Source organism: Bombyx mori, chromosome 14 (genome assembly GCF_030269925.1).
Source record: "Bombyx mori chromosome 14, ASM3026992v2".
Classification (NCBI taxonomy): Eukaryota; Metazoa; Arthropoda; class Insecta; order Lepidoptera; family Bombycidae; genus Bombyx; species Bombyx mori.
Genome location: NC_085120.1, coordinates 6997237 through 7024230, shown reverse-complemented (window position 1 = coordinate 7024230; position 26994 = coordinate 6997237). Strand labels below are relative to the sequence as shown.

Here is a 26994-nt window from a genome sequence, read left to right as displayed (position 1 = left end):
TCCTTCACCATTCTTTTAAAACAGTTTAAAGTTTATTTTTATTAGGATTTTTCATTAGAAATAATTATTTTAAACCTATTCAGAAGTGTATAATAGTAGCTGTAAAAGTCAAATTTATTCTCGTTTATACTAAATAAGGGTAAAACACGAAGTTATGTTGGATATTTAAAATTAAACAAAATTTAAAGTAGTTAACAATATAATGAACAAATTCTGCTGATTACCAATATAAAAAAAAATCTATGTATTCGCTGGTCGTTTCGTGTCTTGGTCGTTTTTCCTTATGTGAATATATTTATCTGGGTAAGTGTCTAGCCCATCAAGGTAAATAGGTACTCTCAGACACAGCCCACTGAGTTTCTCGCCGGATCTTCTCAGTGGGTCGCGTTTCCGATCCGGTGGTAGATTCTGCGAAGCACGACTCTTGCTAGGGTTCATGTTAGCATCGTCGTCAGGTTTGAGCCCCGTGAGCTCACCTACTAGTTACGGTTACGTTGGAATAGCCGCTCCAGGCTAGCAGCTTAGGTAGGAAAAAAAAAAAAGTAAATAGGTTAAATAGTTGTTATATTTTCATAAAATTGTATCTGATAACGTATTTTTAAATTGTACTTTTTACAAACATAGTAGAAGGGCTAGGGTAACTGTTCGTGAAGCCAAAACAGTAATAAAATACCCACAAGATGGTATCCGTTTGCTGGACTAAGTATAATTACATATTGTCCAAGTAGTTTCATTGTATTTCGTTAACCCGCAATCGAAAACGAATGGAAATGTAATCTTAATATATATAAATAAGGGTTTGGGCCAATTTTCATGAAATTTTGGTTTTCTACTGTATTCGAGAATGGTTTAGCTTTACAATTCGGTCCACTAAAAATGCTTTCTTAATTATTACTTTTGTAAAAAAAAAATTTTGAAATTTTCGGATTTAGGACATGTCTTCCGTCGGGTCCCCTATTATAATAAAAATAAAGAAAATAATAGTAATGAAACTTTTTTTTCCACCTAAGCTTAGAGCGTCACCGAGTGAAACAAAGATTCGTTTTTTTATTTTTTATTGCTTATATGGATGGACGAGCTCGCAGCCCACCTGGTTTTAAGTGGTTACTGGAGCCTATAGACGTCTACGACGTAAATGCGCCACACACCTTGAGATATAAGCTCTAAAGTCTCAAGTATAGTTATAATGGCTGCCCCGCCCTTCAAACGCAAACGCATTACTGCTTCACGGCAGAAATAGGCAGGGCGGTGGTACCTACCCGCGCGGACTGACAGGAGGTCCTACCACCAGTAAAACGATTCATAGAATGTGTTAATAAAAATGATACTTAAATATATTATTCAAAATTATTATTTAATTTACAGTCGCCGTTTCGTTCTCTGCTATCATGCGCTCCGGTAGCGATGGTAGGCTTCGAGCGTAGCGCTCATTCCCAGGACATCACGAAGAACATTCAATACATTAGCAACGAGAAAGTCAAACTAACAACGGATCCGAAAACAATGAAGTAAGTGACGCCAGGCAAAAATGTGTTCTGTTTTAATTGGCAAGACGATCGTTATTCCAGTGAACTTTGATCGCATGTTTAAACCGTAGATTTTACGCAACAATAGGGGGAAAGGTTAATTGGAGCGGTGGATTATTCCTATTATAGACCGAGAATTGGAGTAAAAAGTATTCTTCGATGGAAACCGCGTCAACCTATTTAATGTAACATACTCTGACCTGACCACGACCAATCAATAATGATCTTAATAAATTCGCGACTCGCGTTGTATAACAATTGATTTGGTCAATTGACTATTACCCGTCGTATTTGTATTATCTGATGCAATGTGTACAGTATGCCTTATTTCTAACTAAAATTGGATATCTATTTTACTTTAATGTAAATTGAGGTCAATGTATAGTGCTCTACTTAAACTTATATTACACTATTTTTTATTAATATAAAAAGAAAATGATATTAAATAAAAGTGTAATATTTACAAACAATACTAACTATATCGTATCAAAGTCCATGAATTGTCTAAATTAATTTATCTAAATCCTTTTCTGAATCGGTGTATTTATTTAAAGTTTCTCCATTATATTAGTTAATAATTAGCTGTATATTAATTTTAGGAACATTTTAATGTTTTAGTCTACTTAACATCTCTATTCTTAAGCAGTTAAAAACAGAAAAGGCTCAACGTCCATACACAACTTGCCTACAAAGAATATTGCGGTATTTTGGTCATGTTGCACGCAGGGATACCAGCAATTTGGAACGCCTTGTGGTGATTGGTAAAATCGAGGGAAAAAGACCTAGGGGTAGAGGTCCCAAACGATGCTCAGACCAAATAGCGGAGGAACTGAAAACACCTGTCAGCGACGCACTCCACCAATCTACAGAATGGGATCAATCGATCGATCGAGAGACAGCTAGTTGACGGAATCGGACGGAGTCACGATCCTCAGCAATGAGGGACCGATTGAAGAGAGAGAGCCTACTTAATAATGCATACTTGTTTATTGAAGTGAAACTTCTTTATCGACGTAGGGAGGAAAAAACGTATGTAACGTTTTTCGGTTACGCGCCATCTTAATTTCTTCCGTTACGCGCCATGTTTATTTTATTTCTATTTAGTTTGTTATCAACAGTTGTCGCTGCACGTAAATTCAACAATTCCTGAATCGCGGTGACGTGATGTTACACAGTTGATAGACGTTCTTGTATTTCTCTTGCTAAATCATACCTACTTGGCGTCGGGATACCGTGATCATGCAGGCGGTTCCCTCGGGGTGCGGCTGTTCCATTGCACTGCGGAGTGGTTGACCCTTGCGATTATTTTTATATTTAATAAGTTTCACTTCTACCGTGTGTGACTTGCACACACACACACATTTTTTATTTATTATATTTTTCTCCATCAGACTGGACCAGCAAAGAGACAGGCCTCTCTGCATAATGATCAACTGGCTGCTGGCCCGACAGAAGCACGTTATGAAATACGCGACGTTGTACTTGGAGCAGGGGTTCGACGTGCTCTCGGTGTCGTGCACTCCGTGGCAGCTAATGTGGCCCATGAAGGGATCACAGGTAAATTTATTCCTTTTTTTTATTGCTTAGATGGGTGGACGAGCTCACAGACCACCTGGTGTTATGTGGTTACTGGAGCCCATAGACATCTACAACGTAAATGTGCCACCCACCTTGATATATAAGTTTTAAGGTCTCGAGTATAGTTTAAACGGCTGCCTTACCCTTCAACCCGAGAGCATTACTGCTTCACAAACAACGTAAATGCGCCACCCCCCTTGAGATATCAGTTATAAGGTCTCAGTATAGTTACAACGGCTACCCTACCCTTCAAACCGAAACGCATTACTGCTTCACAGCAGAAATAGGCAAGGCGGTGGTACCTACCCGTGCGGACACACAAGAGGTCCTACCACCAGTGAAGAGGTCCTACCACCAGTATTTCCCTATCAATATTTTTTTTATTGCCTTTGTAGGCAGACGAGCACACGGCCTACCTGATGGTCAGTGGTTACTGTCGCCCATGGACTTCAGCAATGCCAAGAGCAGATCCAAGCCGCTGCCTACCATAATATAGTACGTTAAACTGTTTTCACCATGTTTTATGATTCGTAGTCGGATTTCGTTCTGCGAAGCTAGCATAACCCCTCCATGTTACCAGAATAGGTAGGATAAAAAAAAAGTCGGATTTTTCACTTCTAAGAATATATATGAACATAATATGTAATGACAAAATAGTAAAAAGTTAAAATCGCCTTAAAGTATATCTATGTTTTTAAATACAGGTATACCGCTCTTCCAACATGTTAAATTTGTAATTTAGAAAGATTGAAGCATGTTGGAATTTCTGGGATAAAAAAATTCTTTGGATACTCTCTCGTTCATGAACTACCAGTCGATTTGTATATTAGATTCGTTTTATTATTATTATGATAATTAAAATTATCTTACCCGTCATTCCAGGTAACCTAGGTAAAAAGGTTTTTTTTTTCTTCCAAATAACGATATATATTATATATATATTTTTTTTGTTCTGTTTGTATATCTTTAATATCGAGATATACTATTCAGAGTTGCGTATAATTTAGTAATTAAATATTCCCTAAGTTTAAATTATCGCAGCAGTTCTAACATCCTCAAGATCCCCAAGGCCTTTAGAAATGATGATATTGATTCGGAAGACGAATAAATTAAAATTATTATATATTTTTTCCCTACCTATTCGCTGATTAGGGGGGCGCTGTAAAATTTGTAATTTCATTTACTTTATAGTATTTTAAATTTCACTAAAATTAAAACTCACCTACTACACAATAACGAATAATTAGTTTATATTTCTACCCTGTATGATGTTATAAAAACTTAAAATAATTAACATAGATTTCGTAGGATAGCCCACACACCGTACGCAATCAAGTTGTAACAAGTTTTTGCGGAACATGATCGCTGATAGTTAAAAAATTAGAGCAATTTTACCTTAATTACATTGCACCAGAAATTATTTTAAACATTAGAAAAAAAACTACCATGCAGAGTTTTAAAATATTACACATACGTAAACTAACACAAATTGAGGTTTTCTTTACTTTCTTTCTTGTTTTTAACATAAGGGCATTTTTCAGCATTTTCCTAGCATTTTATAAGAAATTACTGATGTAAGAATCATAATTTTTATATAAAATGGAAATGCGTATATAATTATTGTTCAAAAACTTGTCTTAGATTATTATTTTTTACAATTTACCCATTACCGTCCAATGTCAAATAGTATAGTAAGCCTAAACAGCTCACTTATTGAAAACGTTGTTTACTATTTTATTTCTGTATAATAATAGGTTGTAGCTTAAGTGAGTATTCCAGCTACGCCCGGACGGGTAGGTGAACTCACGGGCTCAACTTGAGAGACTTTGCTAACACTAGCCCTTGCAAGAGCAGTGCTTTGCCACCGAATCGGAATCGCGACCCACTGACTTATTTTTATGAAAAATGATAATTTGGAGTGAATTGAAATGAAATGAGATGAGATGATATGGGATGAAATATAATCTCAGTAAAATTGTGGCCATTTACTGAGATTTTTTTCAGTGGACTTTTTGGAGGATCCCGAGAAGTTACGTCCAGCGGCTTTGTTTCATTTTCCCACATTTGTGCACTTTCACAGATATTAAACAGTTAATAAACCCACGTTATTACACATTTAAACCTGAAAAAACACTAAATAGACAAAATAAAACAAATGACACAACTTCACTCCTCGCGTTCCCGCCAAAAAGTCTCACCATAACTAATACATCAAACCACAGATGACAAAAAATCTGTTTGTCACGTCGGCAGCTAGTTGCCGGTGACGTTCTCAAATTCATGGCTTCGAACGAGAATGAGCAGCCCCTCGTGGTGCACGGGTTCTCGATTGCTGGATACATGTGGGGAGAAGTTTACGTGCACGTCATGAATAATAGGAAGATGTGAGTATGAGTTTAATCTCTTTACAACGCGTTAGTATTTTTAGCTCTTATTGCATTCGATTAAGGTTGAATTTAGAATGGTCTTCTTGTGCTAAGCGTCATTTTGTTATTGAATTCGTTTTTCTGTTTACGCAAGGAGACGCGCTAAGTCTCAACCTTCAATGAAGACTTATAGCTAGTCTTTATAAAATGTACATAGAGAATGCAATATAACCCAGGTTATAATGCAAATCGTAATATTTATAACTGTGTTAATAGCATATGCTATGGTCGGTCATCGATTGGTTATTTCTTGGTCATGTGGTGGCCTAGACTAAACCTATTATAATTTAAAAAAAAAAACAGATTTCTCAGAGTATATTATCAATTGTCTGCAGTCGTTAATCCGCCTCTATATTGCCTGTAAGGGCAGATTAGCATATCTTGCTGATGGTTAGTGGACATCGCTCATGGAAGTGAGCAATTCCAGGAGCACAGCCAAGTCGCTGCCTATAGCTTTGATGTTGGCAGAGGATGAACCAAAACGGATGGGTGCCACCATCTTATCTATTGCTACTTTATGGTGGAACAACGGTCGTAGGACATAAAATTATTAACACAGAGAGAGAGAGAGAGTACACTTTATTTCACACCAAAACACAATTGACATTCAAAAAACAGTAAAAAAAGCAGATACATTTGTACAATAGGCGGTCTTATCGCTAAAAGCGATCTCTTCCAGACAACCGTTTCATTTACAGAAATTCTGAAAAATATAAATATATAGCAGCTATGTTGCAGTGTACTAAAGACAATACATTATTATAGAAAATATATACATACAATAAACAGATATATACCGTTTACATAATATAATAATTATAATAATATGAAATATATAGCTATACGTAATTTACATACAATCGATACTAATATACTTACATACGCATAATAAATCAACAGTTTGGAAATGATAATGATAATGATGCAAACAAACATTCCATTTTTCAAGGGAAATAGTAACTTCATGTTGACCATGAGATCCGGTAACTGCTTAACATGAAGAGGACCGTCAGCTCACAGCATTAAAGAAGTTGATTAAAAATTCCGCAGGTACCAACCGGTAATGGACCGCATCGCGGCGCAGGTGTGGGACTCTGCCGCGGACATCAGCGAGATCACGATCGGCGTGCCGGCCGCCGTCTTCCCGAAGAACCAGATCATGCAGAATACTCTGCGGGCGTATATGGAGTGAGCTGTATTTATTTTTACTGGTGGTAGGACCTCTTGTGAGTCCGCACGGGTAGGTATCACCACCCCACCTATTTCTGAAGCAATAATGCGTTTCGGTTTGAAGGATGGGGCAGCCGTTGTAACTATACTGAGATCTTAGAAGTTATATCTCAAGGTGGGTGGCGCATTTACGTTGTAAACGTACTGTTATACGGAATTAACAAATTATCTTTTTAAAAAAAAGATTTTATTGACGAAAATGAATATATAAAGATTTCACGACGATTAATGACGGCAACCGTGCCGTGTGGAATTAGGAATAGGACTGACTGGATAGGGAGGGGATTGTTCTCTAATAAAGGATCATAACTGCTGATGCTGTTCGGGAAAGGTGATGATGAAAGGAAAGCTAGGAACCAGAGGGCATCATAACAGCCCCCCGACCAGGACTAAACTTACACCCTTAATGGTGAAGTTTATGTATGGATGCGGATTCTAGGATTACTAGAGATAGGAGGTGATTCTGGATCTGGAGAGGCATTCGAGTTATGGGAAGGGTTGGATCTAGAAGGGATGCAACGGTTGCTGATCTTATAAAGTTTATAAACTAAAGCTAGACTTAAAACTATTACAATAGTGTATACAATTAGAGATAATGAATTATAATGATTATCGTCACTTATAAGTACTTGAGGTTTTTCAATGATCTTGTTAAGCTTAGTGTTAAGGGTTTCAAAGTTGTCTTTATAGGTAATTAATGAATCGAGGCTAGTATGTTTGAGATGAGTTCTAGGTAAGGGCACGGCTGAATTAGAATTATTTAGGAGGTTTGAATGGTATCTGATAATGTCGAAGTCGCTGGTAATGTGACTTATTTTTATTTTAACATTCTTTCTAGATGGTATTTGGATACCATTGCAATATCCTATACAGCCGTGCGGGATCTCAGCAATTCCGGTGCCACAAATATTAATTTCGTAAATATTTTTATCAGGACAATCGATTGACAACTTTGCAGTCCTTGACATTACAAATATCCATTTGTTTCCGCTTAGTTCCTGCCATACTTCAATATCTCTTTTTATTGTTTTAATCGAACAACTATCAGGCATGGATATTGGTGTCTTTGTAACAATTTCGCTTTCACATATAGGGTAGGTTATGCTAGACAGGATGTTAACATTTTTACAAATATAATTTTGAGATATTGATTTACATTTACTTAAATCATTAAAATGACAATATTGACTTCTGTCTCTTGAAAACGCAATATAATTAGTACTAGGGATAATAGTAATGTAAGATTCATTTTTAAATGACAATGGGTAAGGTAATACGCGATACATACTTAATTCTAAGGGGTTAACTAAAGGTATTTTGACAACAAATATGATCTTGTTATTCTCATAAAATGTACTTAAGCTAGATACATCCATTAATATATGAATATTACTTGGGTTTAAATGTATTGGAAGTTCTCTAGAACTGGGAAGGAATCTATAATTATCCACTAAATCGTTATATAGTTGTTGAGGAGAACATATAGCAGGGTAAAGCACGTTATTCTTACTGAACATTAAACCGTTAGCAATGTCTTCTAGTTTAAATGATAAAGTGATTATACTATTTTCTAACATATAAACAACTTCCATTATTTTAATTCTAATATTTAATTCAGAAGACTCTTTAGTCAAGTTTTTTGATGTTTCCAATAACCAGTTGACAGCGCTGTTCAAAGATTTTTCGTTGGCTACGAGGTTTTTGATAGTTTCATTGAATACTTTAAGAGTGGAAGTAGAAACGCATTCATTTTGTACAAATGTTTGACTCTTGTTACATAGAGTACGTGTCAGACTTAGGAACGCGTTTATATTGTCTAGGTGAGGCTTTATAAAAGATATGTCTACAGGTATCATTATACTTAGATGTTCGTTAGTTATTTTTATTGAACCGACCGGATCAAAATATAGGCCGATGCTTGAGTTGACCCTTTTCACAAAATCGGGATCACCGTATACAAGTACGCTGCAACCAAAACATAGAAATTAAACTAACGTTTATCATTATATTTACATTCAGTTAGATGATATTGCAGGTTTAATTTGATCGAAATGGTGTGTAACATGTCTTCTGTTGATGAGTAAGGTTACAGTATTATTATTATGTATTTGTAGAATTTTATACGGGCCTTTCCATGTTGGTGAGAGTGCTTTCCTAAGGCGTAAGTGGTTCCTGAGATAGACTAGATCTCCTACTTTGTATTTCATAGGTCGTGAGTGATTATCATAATATACTTTCGATCTTTCTTTAGAAGTCTGTATGTTTTTAATCGCTTTCTCTCTTGAAAATTTTAGTCTGTGAGTTAGCATTTTGAGATACTCTGGGTATGTTGGATCGGGAGTAGATTCATAGATGGAATCAGGTAAGTAAGGTTTGTGACCGAATAACAATTCGTAAGGGGTGTAGTTTGTCGTACTATGAACACTAGTGTTATAAGATAGCATGGCGGTGTAGACGTAGCGATGCCAGTTATCTTGATCTTCATTAACAAATGATTTCAGGTACTCCTTTAAAGTTGAATGGCTGCGTTCTAACGCGCCCTGAGTTTGTGGGTGATATGGACTCGACCAAAGCTGTTTGATTTTTAAAAAGTTGCAGGTTTTCTTAAAGAGTTCTGATGTGAAATTAGTCCCTTGGTCTGTTAAAATTGCCTTTGGTATGCCAAAGAGTGAAATAAAATGTAAGAGGCACTCACAAGTTTCCTCTGCTGTAGTGGAACGGGTCGGATAAGCTATAGAATACTTAGTGAGGTCATCTTGTAAGGTTAGAATATATTTAAGTCTCGCAGGGCCGGAATCTGGTAAGGGACCAACTATGTCCAGAGCTAGTCTTTGAAATGGAGTTGATGACGTAGTTGTGATTCGCATCGGTGCACGTGAGATTTTGCGCAGCGCCTTGTTTTCTTGGCACAATTTACACGATTTGACGTAATTTTCGACGTCACTACGCATGCCCTTCCAATAATATTTTTCCTGAATCCTCTTAAGCATTCTAGTACCGCCTAGATGACCAGCAATGGGTAAGTCGTGATTATCTTTCAAAATTTGTTTTATTTCGCGTAGAGTCGGATATCGTATATTATTATGATAAATGTGTATTTCGATGTTAGTGTTGTTAAAGAGATAAAGAATCATGTTGTAAATTTTAATGAAATGATGTTTGTCAAAGGGGGTCTTAAAATCGGAAATAGAGATAGCATTATCACTTTCGCTCAATAAGAGGATAAGTTCATTTCTGAGCGCTTTCAAGCTCTCGAATATGTCTGTGTATGAAGATTGGTCAAAATGATAAACTTTCGTAAACAAGAAATAGTAAGTTTTTTGTTGTTTAGGGTGTGTTAAAAATGAGTTTAATGTTCTTTCTTTTCTTAGAAATTGTTCTTTGTCTTCAAAGCTATCGATAATGTTTTCTGTATAAGGTATTGATTCGTCGAAGTCTATGGATGTAGGAATAATTATATGTTTGTGCGGCGAGTCTAGTAAATTTCCATTGTGTTCTATAATTTTGGTGTTAGGGTGGTAATTCCTATCAGTTATGATTTTAAGGAATTCTGAATATGTTTCTGACCTCAAGTTGGGACTATTCAGAGGATCGATTATGTCATTCGAAATATTAGGAGGGTTAGGGTCAGGTGTCGGAGGAAGATTAGGAGTTGGATTTTCATTAGGTTGATCTGGAGCATCGAGTCCTTCGAGGTTCAGATCTCTGAGGTCATCTGGTAAATCAAGTGGGTCTCCTGGATTTCCGATTAGAGAGGGTATGGCATCTGGGTTTAGGAGGTGATCGCAGTCAGGTGAATTTCTAGACTCTGGAAACAAGGGACTGTTGTCGTCGGTCACTGAGGGTCCTGGAGTAGGTTCAGGATTTATAGGGTTTACTAGTACCGCTTTTTCAGTCGGGTAACGTGAAAGAGCATCTGCAGCATTAAATTTTCCTTTCCTATATATTATTTCATACTCATATTCCTCGAGTTTCAGTCTCCATCTTTGTAACTTACTACTCGGGTCTTTGTGATTAAAAAGCCATTTTAAGGGTCGATGATCGGTTACTATTTGAAAGTGTCTGCCGTACAGGTATGGTCGAAACGTTTTGCAACCGAATAAGATGGCGAGTAATTCCTTTTCTGTAGTATTATAGTTACACTCGCTTTTATTCAGGGTTCTCGAAGCGTAGGCTATAGGTCTATCCTTGCCTAGTTCGCCCTGTGACAGAATAGCGCCGATGGCGTAATTAGATGCGTCTGTAGTTAAAATGAATGTCTTTGAGAAATCGGGGTATGCTAACAGAGGGGCTGAGATCAATTTTTGTTTTAGGGCGTCGAATGCGAGTTGTTGTTCATTTTCCCATAAGAAGGGAGTGTCCTTTTTTAGAAGGTTTGTCAAGGGTTTTGCTAACTTAGAGAAGTCTGAAATGAATCTACGATAATAAGAAACGAATCCCAAGAAAGATTTGATGTCTTTTGGAGTCTTCGGAGTGGGGAAACGTTCTACCGCTTCAATTTTATCGGGGTTTGGTTTAACACCTTGGTCAGTTATAATATGTCCTAGATAAGATACTTCTTTTCGTAAAAACTCGCATTTATCGGGTTGTAGTTTAAGGTTATACTGGCGGAGTCGTTTGAAAACATTTGATAGGTTGTAGATGTGATCATCGAGATCAACAGAATAGATAACAATGTCATCCAGATAGACGAAACATTGCATTCCTTGCAGACCCGAAAGTGCCGAATTCATTAGTCTTTGAAATGTAGATGGTGCATTTTTAAGACCAAAAGGCATACGACTGAATTCGAATTGACCTTGGGGAACAGTAAAAGCTGTCTTCGCAGAATCCTCAGGGTTCATTTGAATTTGATGAAATCCGGAAGCAAGGTCTAACGTGCTAAAGTATTTACTCTTACCAAGTTGGTCTAATATTTCAGATATGTTTGGAATGGGGTATGAGTCTCCGATGGTGATATCATTAAGTTTTCGGTAGTCTATGACTACCCTCCACTTCTTTTCACCAGAAGCGTCAGCTTTTTTAGGTACGACCCAGATTGGAGACGACCAGGGGGATGCTGAAGGTTTAATGATACCTTGTTCTAACATTTTGTGGATTTGTGTGTTGACTTCCTTCTTGTGGCACTCTGGGAAACGATACGTTTTAACGTGGATGGGAGTTGATGTTGTCGTTTTTATTTCATGTTTTATTTCATTTGTATATGTCAATAGATCGCCAGGGAGATGGAAAATATCTGAGAATTGTTCGCATACTTCGAAAAGCTGTGATTTTTCTTCGTAGTTTAGATGGGCGATACGAATTTGTTCAAGAACCCTTTTTGTTCTAAGGTATGCATTGTGATCATTAGGGTTGTTAGAATTATGTGGGTTATCCGAATCAATATTGTATATTTTTTGTATTTGTTCTATGTTATCGAGTGGTGTCAATTTTAGTTTTAGATCGGAGCTAAAAGATAGGGGTTGTTCGGATGTATTTACAACGGATATGTTGACTCTTGAATTTTCTTTGATTTTGACGATGCAGTTGGCAATGAGTAGGTTTTCAATTGGACGTTGATCTAAAATGAGGCCTTCATGGATTTCAGGGTTTAATACGGTGCATTCAATTATGGTTTCGGATCTTGGAGGAATTACGCATATAGGCTCGTTAAATTGTAGCTTAAATGGAATTTTATTTAATATTAATTGATGTTTGGTGTAATCGATTTTTCCGTGCATTACATTAAAAATGTCGTTCCCGATTATACCATCGTAAGGTAAATTCACTCCATCGACAATGTGAAAGTTGTATTTTAGTGCGTCAAATTGAACAGGGATATGCCCGAGGGTCGATTTTGTACCTGATGAGTCAATACCTTTGAATTTAATAATATGTTGAGTGATTTCAGGTAACGTTTCGATTGATGATTTTGATATTAGACTAATAGATGCACCTGTGTCGATTAGTAGTGATAGTGGTTTCGAAGAAATAGAGGTAATTGTTTTTATATAAGGCAAGTATTTATGGGAGATATTTGTGCTATAATTATAAATTTTAGAATCATGTGTCGATTCATTGATAGTAATCGTTTTAGTTAGGATCTTGGGTAAGTGATGTGTGCTTAAATTTTCAGGGTCGCGACGAGACCATGTAGCGGACGTCACTGTAGGCGATGTTTGTAGGAAATTGGATTCGCAAGATTTGGTATGTTGATTTTTAAATGATTTTGTGTCGGATTTTTGAATAGGGCGGCCCGACCGACACGATCGCGGGCCTCTACTTAGTTTAAAAACGAAGGGTCACACTCGTTGACGTTGTCAACCGTGTCTTCCCCTTCTTCCACGAAATTGACACGGTTTTCATTTGGCTTGTTTTGTGGAAAATCGTACCGTTTATTGTTATTGTACTCCCTTTTTCGGCAGTTTTCGATTACGTGTCCATTAATTTTACAATATCGACAGAACAGGGGATAAGTGCGTGGTTTATTTTGATAGCCGAAGTTTGGTCTAAAGTCTGGAGTTTCGTTTTTGGCCTTATAAAACGTTTTAGGCCTTGAAGTACTTGGCTCGTTAATAGCAATAGGTCTCCGATTCATGAATTGCAGAATCTTTTCTTCGGAAACTGCAGTGTTGACGGCTTCGTTAAGGTTTAGGGGATTTTTACACCGAACTATATTTGAAATGTTCGGCTTCAATCCGATTAAAAAGGTATGAAGGGCTAGGTCTTCCATAGCTGCTAAGCGACCGACTAGTTCGTTATCTTTTTTATTGCATAGCGTTATTTCCGTTAATAGTTTGGAAAGGCATGTTTCTAAGCGTAACGCGAATTGCGTAACTGATTCGTTTAATTGTTGGCGACATTCTTGTAAATCGGTTAAAAGGTGTGTGTAATGTTTTCGTTCTCCGAATTGTGTCTTGAGGAAGTCGTTTAATTGATCCCATGAGTCAAAGTCTTTAATAGAGCACGCAATTTCAGCTTTTCCCTCAAGTTGGGATAGAATAAATTTTAGTAGTATATGTTTTTGTGACTCGGAAGCAAGATCGATTGCGTTTTCGCAGTTTGTTAAAAAGGGTGTTAGTTTGTCACGTGATCCGTCAAAGGGCTTTATAAATTTGAACAATGTCCCTATTTGTATACATTCTCCCTTTTCGGTTTTTGTGGTTTGCGTTTCTTTTTTGGACATGGTTGTTAAAGTTCGAGAAATGTTTAAGCAACAATGAAATTACGACACGGTGTAATAGTCGGACCAACAAGTAATTCGATAACGCTACTGTCTCGACGAGATAAGCACCGGATGGTTGACGAAGCTATTCGATGGTCTCAAGGACTAAAATTGTAACTTAAGTTATTAAAATTATATCGATGTAATTTATATAATTTGATATACGGTTTTTGAACAATTTTCTTTGCTGATTATATTAATTTATTAATAAGGAGATATCATATGCTATTATCTAATTGTGTAATGTCTATAAATTTGCAATTTCTTGACTCGAGATAGCACTGTTTCACTTACTACATAGATGAACACCACCATAGGAAGAATTTCAGGAGCATGATGCTGTGTCTTCTGTTGCTTGGCCTTGGTGTGATGGATTGTGTAGTCTCAGGATGGAGATATAGTAGGGGCTCGGCTTCACCCAATTTGAGTAGACGAACAAAAGTAGACGGGCTCGAACAGGCGAACTTGAATTTTATTTTTTATGGTAAACAAAAGTTCTCTTGTTTTCAAAGTTCACACTTTTATTTCCACTTTTCACACTTTTATTTCCACTTTTAGTATTTGTTTTGCACTTTCGTTTTGATGATTTCTGGTTTGGAGGATACCGAGGACCTTTTGTTTTGATCCCTTTACGCTGCCACCAATTTGTTATACGGAATTAACAAATTATCTTTTTTAAAAAAAGATTTTATTGACGAAAATGAATATATAAAGATTTCACGACGATTAATGACGGCAACCGTGCCGTGTGGAATTAGGAATAGGACTGACTGGATAGGGAGGGGATTGTTCTCTAATAAAGGATCATAACTGCTGATGCTGTTCGGGAAAGGTGATGATGAAAGGAAAGCTAGGAACCAGAGGGCATCATAACAGTACGTGGTTTACGTTGTAAATGCGCCACCATGCGCCATATGGACTCCAGTAACCACTTAACACCAGGTGGGCTGTGAGCTCGTCTACCCATCTAAGCAATAAAAAAAATGATATTAGGGGACGTCCATTAATTACTTGAGGCATTTTTGAAAGTTTTCGTCTCCCCCTCCCCCATTAGTGAGATTTAGCTTGATCCCCTCCCCCCTAGAACACCCCACGTAATTAATGGGCGCCCATGGTTTGCTTGGTAGCTAACACATTCTTAGAGGATTGATACTTATACCTCATAACTCGAAGTGGGGGCGGCATTCGAGTAGTGTTGTTTATGGGCTCCGGTAACCAACTTAACATCAGATGGGCCGTGAGCTCATTCACGCGTCTATGCAATCAGAAAAATCTTTGCAATTCACTGTTGCTTATGTATGATATATACTAAGTGTTACCTGCGGCTTCGACCAACTGATCAAGGATAAGTGTCTGTGTAGTTTCACGTAGAAGTGTGTCTATGTCGCACTCCTAACCTAATATTAATCATTTTTAGTCATTATTAAATACTGTCATTTCATTGCTTCGTTTCAACGTGAAACAAGGACAAACAAACACACTGTAATATTTATAAAAGTATGTTATATTAGTTGTTATGTTAATTGCTTGTTCTGACTGGCTAATAACGCAGAGCCAAAGCCGCCGGGACTTTATATTGTAAGAATCCACTAAGTTTGAAAGCAAAAAGCGCATCTACTTGCTTCAAATCCGAAATAAATGTATACGTGTAAAAAAATACGATGTTTATTCGTCCCTGAATGTAATTTTGATATATATATATTTTTCCGTTTCTTTATTATCTTCCATCGACAATCAGTGGCGAGCTATGGCCATTGTCAATGTACACACGACCGACCTCGGCCCTGCCAATTAAATATCACTCACAGCGTAACGATCTAATAATTTCGATATGAAACTTGTCGACTGGAATTTAGAAGCGCTGATGTCCATGTTTACTTCGAGTATTTCAAATTGTCTACATAAGAATCGATTTTTATGTATAGTTTTTTTTTTTATGTTTATTGCTTAAAGTAGTTATTGCATCTGATATCGGAACCTAATGAATGGAAAAAGAAAATATTGTTTGTTCATTACGGGATTATCTTTTTAAGAATTCGTATGGTTGAGTAAATACTATTTGAATCAGATGTTATGACCTTTAAAACGGAACACATGGTGGATTAGTAGTGGCATCAATCTCCATTTCCAATACGCTCTGTCACTAGTAAATGCTGATAGACGATCACACTATGCTGGTCCAATACTACGGTCCATTCCCTGATCTCTGTGCGTCATATCGCACCTTTAAAATTGAAGTCTCTTCTTCAACCCGTGTCCACCCAATGTTGAGTGAAGGTCTTTTCGAATGCACCCCATTCTCTTCGGTCTCTTGCCTTCGCATCCAGTTCTTACCAACCACTTTGATCTGGTCATCGGTCCACCTCATTGGTTGTCTACCCACGTTACGACGTCGAGGTGTCCACAAGGTCTCCACTCCAGTACTTTTGTGCCCCACCGATTGTCGGTGCGACGACATATGTGGCCGGCTTGCTTCCACTTTTCCGAGCCATCACTGGCTATGTCAGTCAAACCAGTTCTTCTGTTGATTTTGGTTTTTTTTTTCTCCTACCTAAGCTGATAGCCTTGAGAGGCTATTTCAGCGGAACCTTAACTAGTAGGTGAGGTCACGGGGCTCAAACCTGACGAAGTTGCTAACACGAACCCTAGCAAGAGCCTTGCTTCGCAGAATCTACCACCGGATCGGAAACGCGACCCACTGAGAAGATCCGGCGAGAAACTCAGTGGGCTGTGTCTGAGGGTTAATTTACTCGTCGAGCCCTTCGTCGCAAGCGACGGGTTCGACGAGAACAGTGACCGGTGCTTGAAGTACCTAAAAGCATCGTTAGTGGATCGGATAAAAGTCGATTTGTTAGTGTAAAGTCGAGTGGGTATTATTGCTCGGTAGGCCAACGGTCCAAATGTTGTTGTTCGGAACTTGTATATATGCAAGCTTATCTTGAAAATATCGTAAGCGAGATTCAGGCATCTGTCAAATATCTTGCGTTGTATGATGACTACCCACCACAATTTTCTTAAACTTTTTAGTTAAGCCACTTCAATTCGAATGGTGCGATATATGAAGTAGATGGGTCTATTCTAGGCTAATGCAAGTGTAGGCTATGAAGTTATGTAGTTATGAAGCGAAGACTTTTTGGCGGGAACGCGAGGAGTGAAGTTGTGTGATTTGTTTTATTTTGTCTATTTAGGGTTCTTCGGGTTTAAATATGTAATTACGGTGGTTTATTAACTGTTTAATATCTGTGAAAGTGCACAAATGTGGGAAAATAAAACAAAGCCGCTGGACGTAGCTTCTCGGGATCCTCCAAAAAGCCCACTGAAAAAGTCTCAGTAAATAACCACCATTTTACTGAGATTATATTTCATCCCATATTATTATTATCTCGTCTCATTTCATTTAATTTCATCTCAGTTAATTAATGTCTCAAATTAATCATCTTCATTTCATTTCACTCCATATCATCATTTTTCATAAAAATAAGAATATAAATTAAAATAAGACTTGACCTTACTGACTGACTTGACTTAAAATTTCTTAAAAAAAAGTTACGAAACTACGGATTTTAAATACGTAAAAATGATAATATGGAGTGAAATGAAATGAAGATGATTAATTTGAGGCATTAATCAACTGGGATGAAATAAAATGAGATGAGATGATAGCTACGGATGTGTTGTGCCGGCACAGATACCACATGAAGACGTTCTATACGAGCGCGACGTCGCACTACATCCGCTCGTCCCAGCTGTTCCACTCACCGCTGTGCGCCGCGCCCGCGCTGTTCCTGCTCTCCCGCAGCGACCCCGTCGGCGCCGAGCCCAGCAACCGCAGCGTGCACGACTCCTGGTGCAGCATGGGGATTAAGGTAACGCGCATCTCTATACTATCGATACTAGGGATGGGCAAATATTTTGATAGTCGGGAATATGGCCCCATATCGCAGATGAAAATTTTACCTCGGGCCAAACAGTTTTTTTTTTCCAATTTTATATTGTGCGACTATTATGCATAATGTAATTGTTCAAATCAAATCAAATCAAATCAAACTTTATTAGCTAAAACACGGTTTACAAAATTGTTGATAGTTATTTTATAGAACAGCATGTTTCTACCAACCAGGTCGGCGTGCAAATATTGTTCATAATTATTTACATTAAATGCAGTAAATATGTTAATTAATTAAAATATCAAACAACAAAATAAATTAATTGAATAAGAATTAGTTATTTATATCATAAAACGAAAACAAAGAACAGAAAGAAGCAAATTAAAAATTAACATAATGTTTTATCATTTAAAAAATCGTTTACTGTATAATAACAATAACATCTTAAGGTTAATAATTTTTTCAAGTTCTTTTATCATAATTAGTTAGTTCAATTATCATAATTATATTTTCGAATAGGAGGCGCTGAAAAGAGCGGTTGTCCGGGAGAAAATTTTGGCTCCCACCGGCCCCGATAAATATATCAGTATTGCTTAATATTTTATCTAAAAAAAATTATGCACCAATTTATGTTAGACAAAAACTAATATTTGTGTTTTTAATAATAATATATACAATGCTTCACGGGCCAGACAAAATTCTGCCGTTTGCCCAGGCCTGATCGATACTGATTACAGTTACGATTGACCGACCAAATAAAGGCAGCTCTAAACGGTCCAGTCAACGAATGAAGTCGGGTGTTCGAATCCCGCAGGCGGGTACCAATTTTTCTAATGTAATACGTACTTAACAGATGTTCACGATTGACTTCCACGGCGAAGGAATAACATCGTGTGATAAAAATCAAACCCGTAAAATTATAATTTGCGTAATTACTGGTGGTAAGATCTATTGAGTCCGCACGGGTAGGTAGGAGCTCACAGCCCACCTGGTGTTAAGTGGTTACCGGAATCCATAGACATTTACAACGTAAATGCCGCCACCTACCTTGAGATTGAGTTCTAAGGTCTCAATATAGTTACAACGGCTGCCCCGCCCTTCAAACCGAAACGCATTCCTGCTTCTCGGCAGAAATAGGCCGGGTGGTGGTACCTACCAGTGCGGACTCACAAGATGTCCTACCACCAGTAAACCCTACCTACATAAATGTGTACAACAGACCCTAACTACAATACGATTTCCAGTGCACGTGGAAGTGCTGGGATAAGTCTCCCCACGTGCAGCATTACACTCACCACCCGAAGGAGTACCTCACCGCCCTGTACGCGCATCTCGACGCCAGTGGACTTATCTCACAGCCTGAAAAAATTCAACGAAGGATTGCTCTCTAGCCCTCTACACATTTAATAATTAGTTCTTACACGTTTTCCGATGTTCTTTTTTTTGTTTTTTTTTTATATTTCGTTACGATTTTAGGAATTCGTAGTTCCTATGGCGAGCGGTGGCGAATGAATGAAATTTGAATGAACGAATGAATGACATTTTTGTGATTTGGCGGGAAAATTTAAAATTCGAAAAATCTAGTATGTCGTTACTAGAAAATTAAAATTTACGCATACTCAGAAACGTATCCTATTAAGATTAATGATTCGCAAAATACTGTACTCTTTAATTTAAGTGTCAAAATATTCGGTCGTGTCTTTTTTTAACCCTTTTAGTGCTTGAACTTGTTTTGCAGAAATTGCTAAAATATTTTTGAAAAAACGTACCTTATAAAAAACTTTTACTTAAAAATAATACGAAAATGAATGCTAATAAAAATCATTTTAAATGTGTAGTTATTTATAAAAGTTATTAACTTATTAATAAACGTTATGCATGCGCGCGCTAAGTCACGTCCGTATAGGTCGATACCTATAATCAATCTGCAGAATAGTCGGTATTCCGACGGTCCGCACTTTATACGCATTAATAGAGAGTCGATATATCGACGGTTCGCGCTCTAAGGGTTAAATAGCAGCCATGATGTTAGCTTTAGGTGATTTTAGTGATATTTAATCTTTTTACTATTTACTACCTTTAGTTATGCAATTGCCGTTATCACGTACGCTTTTGTGTCTGACGTATTTGACAAGGGCCTGGAATGTAGAAATGAAAAATACCTATGAAACAATATCAATTTTATATTGAACTAGCTGACCCGGCAGACTTCGTAGTGCCTCAATCGAAAAATAAAAGAGCTAAACTTTTGTACAAAATAAACTTAAAACAACGACGGGGGACACATCAAAGGAAAAACAAAATTGTTATTTTTATTTAATTCCGAGCATTTTCATATTTATCTACCTTTTAAACCTTCTCTGGAATTCTATAAATAATTCAAGACCAAAATTAGCCAAATCGGTCCAGCGGTTCTCGAGTTTTAGCGAGACTAACGAACAGCAATTCATTTTTATATGCCTAGATAGAATATAGATATAGATATATGAAATCAATTTGTATTGAATGAATGGAAAGCGAGTAGGTCCGATTGGAGATCCACTAAGGAAAATTCCGTGGCTCCCTACGGCTTAGGAATTTTGAACCTTGTTGTCGGGCGCTAACGACACGCTTAGGAGTTCATTCGCAGCTCAGGTAGTATGGATGAGCTCGGCTCTAGGATCGACTCATTTTCCAAATTCCAATGATACCATTGTTTTTCTATTTACTGATGTTAAAAACGCGTCATGGAATATGATAAAAAAAAACATGACTGCATCAAAGTGAATGTAAATATATGATAATGTGCCTTGTTGCAACAACAATATTAAGGTCGATGGACGACTAGAAAAATAATTATATGAGTAATCAATACCTTAAGGTACTAAATTATAATCGTTACTATTTCGATTCTAACTCTCAATCGATTCTAATATTCAGTTATAACTCCACAAGTACCTACTAGGTTTTTATGGTTTATTATAAAGGTGTCAAACCAAGTGAAACATAATAAACTGTAATTGTTGTGTTCACGAATGCTTACGGTTGATTGGAACTGTTTTTATGGGTGTGGGTTGCACATTTTTTTTCCTATTTCTATTAAGTAGAGATTCGGTTAAAATTCTTGTATTGGTCTGAAAATATCTGCAAATCTGTGATTTTATTTAACATTACGACTCTCGTTTAAAACAAAACAAAAAATTGTGAAATAAAAATACATTTTGTACCAAAAACCTTTTTTTCTATTAAATGTAATCGTATTTAAATGTTTACTTACTTGTTAATACGTATCACAGAATATTGCTTATATTAGTTTAGTTAGTTTTGTGTAATGTTATTATAAGAAAGTATTGTTAAGAAAATTTTATAAAATTTAATAAAATGTTTTAAATTGTTTTTATTTCTTATTAAAAATAATTTCTCACTTTTGCAACACTAAACTGAACCTCTCATCCAAGACTTTTTGGCGGGAACGCGAGGAGTGAAGTTGTGTGAATTGTTTTATTTTGTCTATTTAGTGTTTCTTCAGGTTTAAATGTGTAATAATGGTGGTTTATTAACTGTTTAATATCTGTGAAAGTGCACAAATGTGGGAAAATGAAACAAAGCTGCTGGACGTAACTTCTCGGGTTCCTCCAAAAAGTCCACTGAAAAAATCTCAGTAAATGACCACCATTTTACTGCGATTATATTTCATCCCATATCATCTCATTTCATTAAATTTCATCCCAGTTGATTAATGTCTCAAATTAATCATCTTCATTTCATTTCACTCCATATTATCATTTTTCATAAAATTAAGAAAATAAAGTAAAATAAGACATGACTTAAAGGTCTTAGTTACCAGGTCATAAAATCTCTTAAAAAAAAAAAAACCTCTCATCCAAATGTATGAAATGTAATCACATCACTATTTTGCAAAACTTTGAGAAACTGATGAACGATAGAAAGGTTTGAAAGTTTTGAAACCATTCTACCGCTCAGCAGTCAAACATCCCTATTCTTGACAGTGGGTCGGTTGATACATAATACCATCTAGATTTCGATCTCATGTATATATGTTATAGCATACATAAATTCACTCGCCTCTTAAGATCAAGGGAGCCCACGGTGCAATTGAGGCTTGACTTGCCATAGTCAAGTTGTGATGTCTCCTCCTTGCGTCGTATTCCTCACTGCTGAGGGTCGTGACCACCACTTTTGTTTCACCTTCTCACGCACGATCTTTGATGTGTACGAAATTTGTGAGGGCTATGATGATGACCTGTGACCAACTATCACAAAGTGAGTCGTGAACTCTTTCAGGCGTCTACGCAACGTAAATAATCACAATGCGGCTTGCCACCACCAATGAAATTATTATTAGGCCGGGTAATTATTTTGTGATTATTGAGAGCTGTGCTGTGTGAATATTGTACCTTTTACTTATGGAGAGTACAGGTAAGGACCACAATCTTGTATAGAGTACAAGGTACCGTATGTTTCATGGGGAATGCTCTGAGGAATTGTTTGAGATGATACCATCATCTCAACCTCCTTCCTCCAATCTTCTTCAAACGAGACCTGTGGAAAGCACTTAACGGTAGGCAGCGACTTGGCTCTACCCCTGGCATTGCTGAAATCCATGGGCGACGGTAACCACTCACCATCAGGTGGGTCGTATGCTCGTATGACTACAAGGCAATAAAAAAAAAGTTGAAAAGGTGTCCATCTGTTAACAGAAATTTATTGTTGGAAGACTCATCGAAATAGCGCTAGTGTAGGAAGAAATGACATGAGTATAGCAGTTAGCTATGCAGTGCTGGATTGTAGTGAAGTGTGGTAGTTACTATGGCGCCACTTTTATTGGTTCCCTTACAGCGGACACTTTTTAATACACTGACATGGTGCTCCTTACTTGTATTACTCATTTGTAATTTTCTTCATGATTGACATAATCACTCTTGGAGAATTAAAAGATTATGTACTTTGTTCGCCCACCTGTCTGCCAGTAGCTTCGAGGGACTGTTTCGGTTTCACTACGACTGCTTGAGCTGGTAGAAGAAAGCCACGAGTAGAGGAGTCTGGAGAGACATATTCGAATAGACTAAGGCACACCCTGGGTTCTAAGGTCTAACATGATGATGATTATGATGGTTGGTGGACACACCTAGCTTATTCAGAAAGATTTTTTTATCATGTATCACCAGATCGGAATCGGGACCCACTGAGAATATCCGGCGAGAAACACAAGAGAGAGAGAGCGAGAGAACATACTTTATTGCATACCAAAACACATAACATCAGAAAACAGTCAACAAGCAGATACGTTTATACAATAGGCGGTCTTATCGCTAAAAGCGATCTCTTCCAGACAACTTTATTTATTTATTTTTTATTGCTTAGATGGATGGACGAGCTCACAACCCACCTGGTGTTAAGTGGTTACTGGAGCCCATAGACATCTACAACGTAAATGCGCCACCCACCTCGAGATATAAGTTCTAAGGTCTCAGTATAGTTACAACGGCTACCACACCCTTCGAACCGAAACGCATTACTGCTTCACTGCGGAAATAGGCAGGGTGGTGGTACCTACCCGTGCGGACTCACAAGAGGTCCTACCACCAGTAAACCAACTGTTTAATTACCCGAAATTCTGGACACATAAAGATACAGCAAGTATGTTGCGGTGTACTATTAACAATACATTATTAAAGAAAATACATACATACAATAAATAAATAGATAAATACAAGTCGATTTGATTTAGAGTTTGTGTATTTTTTCCCCTTTCAAATCTTTGGTAGCATAAGAGGCTAATCCAACTTCGCGCGGATCCTCTATCTATGTGTACCGGTGTGTAAGCGCTTCCGAGTAAGAGAAATAAATGTACCTACAGTGAAAAGTGATGACTAAACAAAAAACAACGCTGAAAATCTTAAGTCCATAGTAACTATAATATTTGCATTCGTCGGTAGACAACCTCGAATTATGTAAATAAATTCATGATTTATTTAGCATACACATTTATTCGTCACTAGCGACCCGCCCTCGCTTCGCTTCGGAAACATTAAAACACACATGAAACAAAAAAAATAAAAAAAAAGTAGCCTGTGTTCACCAGGGACAATGTCGGCTTCTAATGGAAAAAGAATTTTTCAAATCGGTCCAGTAGTTTCGGAGCCTATTCGAAACAAACAAACAAACAAATCTTTCCTCTTTATAATATTAGTATAGATAGTATTCTGCATACACAGACGTTATCATTTTTCTTTTTTTCCTACCTATCCTGATAGCCTCGAGAGGCTATATTAGCTTTACCCTAGCGTGTAGGTGAACTCTCGGGGATCAAACCGGAGGTTTTGCCAACACTGGCCCCTAGTACGAGCAGTGTTTCGCAGAATCTACCACCGGATCGGAAACGAGATCCACTGAGAAGATCAAAACCCTCTTATAACACGGTACTTCTACAACACGATAAAAAGATTTTTCTTTAAAATTATTTAGATATGTAATAATTTAGGTACCAGGAGCGTGGGGCGTCCTCCAACCAGGTGGACTGACGATTTAGTGCGCACGGCGGGAAGTCGTTGGATGCGGAAAGCGGAGGACTGCATTATGTGGAAGGCATCGGGGAAGGTCTATGTCCAGCAGTGGGCAGATAAAGGCTGATGATGATGATGTAAGAACTGTGAACTGTGAACACAATAAACGGGAATAACCGAAATTTTACTTATCTTTTATGTATAATAGGTAAAAAATACATACAGGGATAGTTGAGATGTTTCATTAAAAAATATTACTCTCCCCTTAGTACTGGCTACTAGTCATAACACGATTTCGCACAACACGGGACTTTGTTGGAACGTATCTACCGTGTTATAGGGGCGACCTGTGCGGGTATGGTGTTGTAAAGATAACTGTAAATGGTAATGTGACTTCGGCGAGTAAGTAGCACTACAAACGAATTTTAAAATACTTATTCTGGCCATAAATACTGTTACAATTAAAAATAAACAAAATATTACATTTGAATTTGGAATCTGTCATTTTATATGATTGCTCATTGAGTTTTCTCATTTTGGCGCCAATACATTGTACAATATTTTGCGATATTAAAATGGAGTGGGGTGATAAAGAGTACCGAATCGCTGTGATTGCATTACACAAAGTAGGTATGGAGCCAAAGGCAATTTTTAAAACTCTCCATACGCTTGGTATTAGTAAAATGTTTGTGTACCGGGCTATTAATAGGTGCAATGAGACCTCCTCTGTTTGTGACAGAAAAAGTTCTGGCCGTCTACGTAGTGTTCGTACGAAAAAGGTGGTCAAAGCAGTAAGGGAAAGAATTCGAAGAAATCCTGTCCGAAAGCAAAAGATTTTATCTCGGGAGATGAAGATAGCACCTAGAACCATGTCACGTATTTTAAAAGATGACTTAGGACTTGCAGCTTATAAGAGACGTACTGTGTCATTTCTTAACTGATAATTTAAAAGAGAATAGGGTGGTAAAATCGAAACAACTACTGAAGCGGTACGCAAAGGGAGGTCATAGAAAATTTTTGTACGGATGAGAAAAATTTTACAATTGAGCAACATTTTAACAAACAAATTGACCGTATTTATGCTCAAAGCTCTAAGGAAGCTTCACAATTTGTCGACAGAGTGCAACGTGGGCACTATCCGACTTCAGTGATGGTTTGGTGGGGTATTAGCTATGAAGAAGTGACTGAGCCATACTTTTGTGAAAAAGGTATCAACACATCGGCACAAGTGTATCAAAATACCATTCTTGAGAAGGTAGTGAAGCCCCTTAACAACACCATGTTCAATAATCAAGAATGGTCCTTCCAGCAAGACTCGGCGCCAGGTCATAAAGCTCGGTCTACGCAGTCTTGGTTGGAAACGAACGTCTCGGACTTCATCAGAGCTGAAGCCTGGCCGTCGTCTAGTCCCGTCCTTAATCCGCTGGATTATGATTTATGGTCAGTTTTAGAGAGTACGGCTTGTTCTAAAGGCCATGATAATTTGGAGTCCCTAAAACAATCGGTACGATTGGCAGAGAAAAATTTTCCCATGGAAAGAGTGCGTGCTTCTATTGAGAACTGGCCTCAACGTTTAAAGGAATGTATTGCAGCCAATGGAGACCACTTCGAATAAGCTTTTTATACTTTAAATTGTTTTATATTTATGTATTAAACTAACACACTGTAAAAGTAATAAATGTTATTTGCAATAGAAATTTTATTTTTTCCTTTGTAACAGTATTTATGGCCAGACTAAGTAATATTAATTATAATGCATAATTTATAATATATATTTTTTTACGTATTTCTCTTTTAATATAAATTCTTGGTAAGTAACAAACTGTTTCGCCATCATCCGTTTGTTTCTTTGATAAACGCGTTTTACTATGAATATGTAAGACAGTAAACGTAGACGTCACCCTAAACACGACATTACGGATCCTCCCGATCCATTAACGGTGCTTTTATGTGGCACAAGCACCGGTCACCGTCCTCATCGAACCCGTCGCTTGCGACGAAGGGCTCGACGAGTGAATTAACTCATAGACACAGCCCACTGAGATTCTCGCCGGATCTTCTCAGTGGGTCGCGATTCCGATCCGGTGGTAGATTCTACGAAGCACTGCTCTTGCTAGGGCCAGTATTAGCAACACTCCGGGTTAGAGCCCCGTGAGCTCACCTACACGTCAACGAGAAGCTGAAATTACTCTCAAGGCTATCAGCACAGGTAGAGGAAAAAAAATGCTTCGATCGACAATAATAACTATTGTTGTTATGTTAATATTGTTGATCGAAGCAGTAATGTGTCAGAAAAACAAGCAAAATTAATCATTATTCTTAAATTTAAATATTAATTAAACAAACAAGAAACATCTATAAAAACAAAGCGGAGGTATGACATACACAAGCATGCCCCGCGGTTACTTTCTCGATTTTGTAATTTGGTTCGACTTCGAAAAGAAAACTAACGAAAAGTTGTTCGACTTGGATAAAGCGGCTAATACCTTTACCTTACCCTTTTAAAATGCCTTTAACCATGCCTATAACCATCCTATAACTTTTGATATCGTACTTATTTACTAAGTATAATTTCAAAAGGTACGGTTGGACAGATTATCAAAACATGCTACATAAAAATACATCTTATCGAAGTGT

The 26994-nt window shown here is 37.3% G+C and overlaps 1 protein-coding gene and 1 long non-coding RNA gene across 2 annotated transcripts in view; one reads left to right on the top strand and one right to left on the bottom strand.

The window, feature by feature from the left end:
• LOC101743157 (uncharacterized) overlaps positions 1 to 21226 on the top strand; it is a 33665-nt gene extending 12439 nt beyond the window's left edge. The window contains exons 3-8 of the mRNA XM_004922617.5: positions 1366 to 1508; positions 2918 to 3083; positions 5358 to 5488; positions 6581 to 6718; positions 17653 to 17830; positions 19096 to 21226. Coding sequence (XP_004922674.1) covers positions 1366 to 1508; positions 2918 to 3083; positions 5358 to 5488; positions 6581 to 6718; positions 17653 to 17830; positions 19096 to 19242 — 903 coding nt within the window. The 3' untranslated portion in view covers positions 19243 to 21226. The remainder of the gene's footprint in view (positions 1 to 1365; positions 1509 to 2917; positions 3084 to 5357; positions 5489 to 6580; positions 6719 to 17652; positions 17831 to 19095) is intronic.
• On the bottom strand, positions 20708 to 26090 carry LOC134200105 (uncharacterized). The gene is made up of 4 exons (XR_009974866.1): positions 24581 to 26090; positions 24340 to 24508; positions 22811 to 22893; positions 20708 to 22094 (listed from the first exon to the last, which is right to left on the bottom strand). It is a non-coding gene; the product is annotated as an uncharacterized LOC134200105 (long non-coding RNA).
• Between the last annotated feature and the right edge of the window lie 904 nt (positions 26091 to 26994).